Raw genomic sequence first — 4,553 nt, 5'->3', positions numbered from 1 at the left:
CACCGAGTTCTTATTCATAGAAATTCAGATGAGGAACAAAAGATCGAAGCACGAATCACTGCTCTCACTAATTTGGATGAAAGATGACTATGAGCGACACAAAATATCGTTGCTTATCAGTGTTGGGTCGAGAGGGAATACCAAAAAAAAGTTGTTCCTCGACAGTTCAAAGAAGGGGACACGGTACTCAAAAAAATCTTCCCAACTCTTGCAAATCCACACTTAGACAAGTTCAAACCTAATTGGGAGGGGTCATTCGTGGTTACCTGAGTGCATGTAGGCAATTCTTATAAGATCAAAAATCAGGAAGGGTATGAACTCAATGACCACATTAATGTGATGCATCTCAGAAAATATTACTCAAAAGCGTGGTGCAAACCTGAAAAGGCATCACGAAAGAAAAAATCCAGAGAATTCTTTTTGGATCCACGATGCACAAGATGAAAGCTCCAAAGGTAAAAGGACAACTTCGAGACTTTTTCTCACCATCCCACAAGAAATCCTTTCATCATCTTTGGGTAAAACTTGATAAAGAATATGCCCACCAAAGGGGCCATAGGTGGGAAAACTGTAAGGCCCGTACTTTTTGAAAATGCTTTCTAAATTGACTTTTAAATCATCCATTTTCAAAAGAAAAACCCTTTTAGAAAGGACTTCCTCCATCATTACAGGAGGTTAAATGTTTAGTTATGAAGGCAACTTCCTATGCTTGTTATGAATGTTCGAAACTAGTTAAGCACTCCATGGTGACTGATCATGTCTCGGCTTATATATGCGATTCCCGAGGACTGCCAATAGAAGCCCAGACAATTTGCCAATTTTCACTATAAGACCTTTTACATCCTTCAAAAGTTCATGGCATCGATCTTTGACTGAGTTATGTTAAACCAAAGACACGAGACGTGAGAAGAAAAAAAAAAAAAAAAACAGAGAAAAAGGATATAGAAGAAAAGTATTCCCTCTCTAATTGGTAACGATCTAGATAGCTCTCTAAATCTTCAATGAGGACGGGAGATGGTCGAGGAAGGGTGGGAACAACAACAGAAGAAGATGGTACTGATCGTACTCTCTCCAACTCGGCCCGAATTCTCTCTAGCTCATCCCTGATAGAATCATGCTTTGCCTTTACCAGTCCCTCACCTTTCTCATCTCCGCTTCTGCCATGTCCCTTGCCAATCTCATCCCCTCAAAGTCACGGCAAAGACTCTCGAGATCCTCTGCAATCGAATCTCGCTCCTCTATTGTCGCGCTCAGCATGAAGAGAAGCAACTTCCTCACCAGAAAATTGATTCCCACCAAGATAGGCAGTCCTCGGCTATCGCATCATTCCCTCACCATGGTCAGTCAGGGCGGCTACATCCCTCAAAATGACCTTGTATTTCTCCTCATATAAAGACAAATAGATGCTCTCCTCTTCCTCCTCATAGATAACATGAGCAATTCTATCCCTCCACTCCTCCATTCAAGGAGTCATCTCTCTCATATAGACATCCTCATCAACAGTACTGACTATAATTAGAGTTCAAGGTGGAGTAATCTTGAAGGAAGACTGAGGAAGGCAAAACAGACGACGTACTCGACTCAGAAAGTAAGGCATCATCAAGAACATACAGATCAAATGGATCGTCATCCTGAATGTCCGAGAAGACACAGCATAGACCGCTGGGACAGGGTCGACCCTCATAGGAGTCCAGTCAATCTAGAAACTAAAAGACGATAAGCCAACTCAAAGAGGGGAATCCATTACTCAGAGGAAGGAAAGGAAAAGAGAGTCGTGAATTACCTCCCCGGTAGCTTGGGTATCCAAGAACAACGAATAATACGATCTTAAGAAGACCTCCTCAGTCTCCCACACTTCATATGACCAGAGATGAATAATCAGAAATGACTGTGCTAGTCGACCTGGAAGTGAGGGAGGAATAGTGATATGTTCCTGCACCCAAACCTGAAGAAGCATTGAACAACCCCCCCAAATAGTGGGTTCCCTTGGCGACACTCCAAAGATGATGGTGTAACAGCCCACAATCACCAGACCCCAGGCCCCTCGCTCCAAATAATCCAATTATCTGATCGCCCAAACCACCGACAAATGAGCTCGACCCTTGGATCGATCAGGAAATAGAAATTCCCCGAACAAGTACATGAGAAAAGCCTACAAGGAACATCTCTCATCATCTGAAAGTGGTCCATGATCGATGGTCAAATCGACCACCTGTCGGAACAGCTCTGGCTCATCCTCGATAATGGCCCACTCATGCACATCTCGAATCCTCTCTCTCTCTCTCTTGCTCTTGCCACTCCTCATCAGAAAGCAACACTGGAGGAGGTACTGCATCTATATCTACATCGTCAAGCTCGGGAATATCACACCCAACTCCCTCTAGATCTCCTTATGACCGGACACTTGACTCTGCCAAAGCCCCGACAGTCGCTCTAGTTGGAAGATAGCTAGATTCACCCTGAGCCGAACCACTCACTCTAGGACACCTCGACTCACTGTCCTCCTCCATAGGGGCCTTCCCTTTATAAGATGGTCTGCTAGCTGTGGAAATCAAAATGTGAGGAGCATGACGACCCATCATCCCTTCTGCACAATGGAGAACACGGGTAAATTCCAACCTTAGCTTCCCAAGTCGGATCTCTGATTCACGCCTGCCCTTAATATTTTTGTAAGGAACACCAAGCAATCCATTATAATAAGAAGCGTAACTAATGGACGACTTTGGAGGAATACCAAAAATTCGGGTAACATCCTCAAGAGTAGGAGCAAGTTCTCCGCATCGTAAGGGATTCGAGTCGGTCTTTGGTCGATATCGAAGGAATAACTCACTGATCAAAGCACAATCCAAGCTAAATGGCCTGATCCTACAGACCTCCCACAAGCCAATCCGAGCAAGAGCTTGCCTTTGCTCAGGAGTCAATAATTCTGCCCATTTACGGATAGCAAATAAATGTGATCTACACTCAACATAGAACCCCTGTGAAACACAAAGAATAAATAAATAAATATAAAAAAAAGGGGGGAACACTCCACAATAGGGGCAAGAACAACAAATCCCGTGCGATAAATAAATAAATAAAAGGAGAGTAGGGTATTCTGGTCATTTTGCACTCAGGGGTATTTTGATCATTTTACATCCAAAAGGCATTGTGGCCACTCTGCCATCCATAGAAATAAAAGTTAATATTAAACACTGACAATTACACTCAAAACGAAGAAATTTCACTCAGGGTTATTATTGTCATTTTGCACTCAAGGGTATTTTTGGTCATTCTGTCTACAAAGCCCTTTTCACGGTATAAAGAAAGAAAAGCTATAAAGAAACTTTTGACCCGAACCTATAAGCAAAAATACATTTTCTAGCACAAGAAATTTGAATTTAACCAAACTCTTCACAAGCATCTCAGAAACAATTTCAAGCGTAGAGTCCACACGTATTCGGACAATCTTTCAAAATAATGTCCAACCACAATTAAAATATCCCATGAAGGCTTTACAAACCATCTTCTACTTCAAAATTTGGGGAAAGAAAATCACCATTTTTGCTAAGACAAAATCAATGGCATGTCACTTTCAAGGCCATCCAAAAAGAGGACAATCTCAATTTTTTGCACTAAGGCATTTCAACAAACATATTATTGTCATATCCAAACATTCTTTGAAACAAGAAAATGGTATTAAAATGGATTTTTTTACCAAAATTGAAAACATGACAATCAAATATTTTTAAGTGAATTACATAATTTAAACAAGTTTTTCAAAATCCGAAAAAAAAAAATCATTGTTTTATTAAGCCAAAGTTAGTGGCATGCTAACCCCAACACCACCCAAATGGGAAATAAGCCAATACTCATTGAGACATTTCATCGAACATATCGAAAGTATGAATTTCTACCTTCTCTTGGTGCTTTGACTTGGAAATATGATCCAACGCAAGCATCTATTGATGCTCTCGGTCTTCCATTTTCGACCACCTATGAATCCCGAACTCATTGAAATGGGTATGCAATGAGGGAGTGTGCTGTAGAGAGGGAAAGTGGAGAAAGAAAGATAGACCGTTAGAGAGAGAAAAATGGGAGGATCAATAGAGAGTGTGTGTTTGTGATAAATTTAAAAGGGAATGGGTACCTCTCATGGTTTCAATTCCAAAATTTCAGCGTCCAAATATTCAACTTCATTTCAGAATCCTTCTTCTTTGAGTGCAATGGCTTCTTCTTTTACTTTGTCTTTTCTAAATGTACCCACTTGCTCTCAAAAGAGCTATTTGGATCATCACCTCTAATTTATTTTAGAATCGAAAAATAAAAGAAAAGGGGGGTTGTGCAAAAAAATTGTCGTTTTCTTATAATAATAATAATAATAATAAAAGAATTTGTACGGGCGACACGAGTCGTGTTGCCCAGCCCGTGAGGGCGACACTTCTCGTGTCACCCGGGCGACACCACTCATGTCGCCCAAATCACTTGGTCCAAATTTTTATTATTATTTTTTTTATTTTTTATTTTTTATGTTCCACTTAATAAAATAAAACAATATATATATATATTATTTT

The 4,553-nt window shown here is 40.5% G+C and overlaps 1 protein-coding gene across 1 annotated transcript; it reads right to left on the bottom strand.

The window, feature by feature from the left end:
- Window positions 1-806: 806 nt before the first annotated feature.
- LOC148779500 (uncharacterized) lies at window positions 807-4,254 on the bottom strand. The gene is made up of 3 exons (XM_088854484.1): window positions 4,130-4,254; window positions 3,897-4,022; window positions 807-2,978 (listed from the first exon to the last, which is right to left on the bottom strand). The coding sequence occupies exons 2-3, from the start codon at window positions 3,939-3,941 to the stop codon at window positions 2,391-2,393; spliced, it is 633 nt and encodes a 210-aa protein (XP_088710610.1). The 5' UTR covers window positions 3,942-4,022; window positions 4,130-4,254; the 3' UTR covers window positions 807-2,390.
- Between the last annotated feature and the right edge of the window lie 299 nt (window positions 4,255-4,553).

The sequence above is a fragment of the Amborella trichopoda genome, chromosome 12, assembly GCF_054954075.1.
Source record: "Amborella trichopoda isolate Santa Cruz 75 chromosome 12, AtrichopodaSantaCruz75HAP2 v2.0, whole genome shotgun sequence".
Lineage (NCBI taxonomy): Eukaryota > Viridiplantae > Streptophyta > Magnoliopsida > Amborellales > Amborellaceae > Amborella > Amborella trichopoda.
Note: the sequence above shows the minus strand (reverse complement) of the source record. Positions and strands in the feature narration are given on the sequence as shown.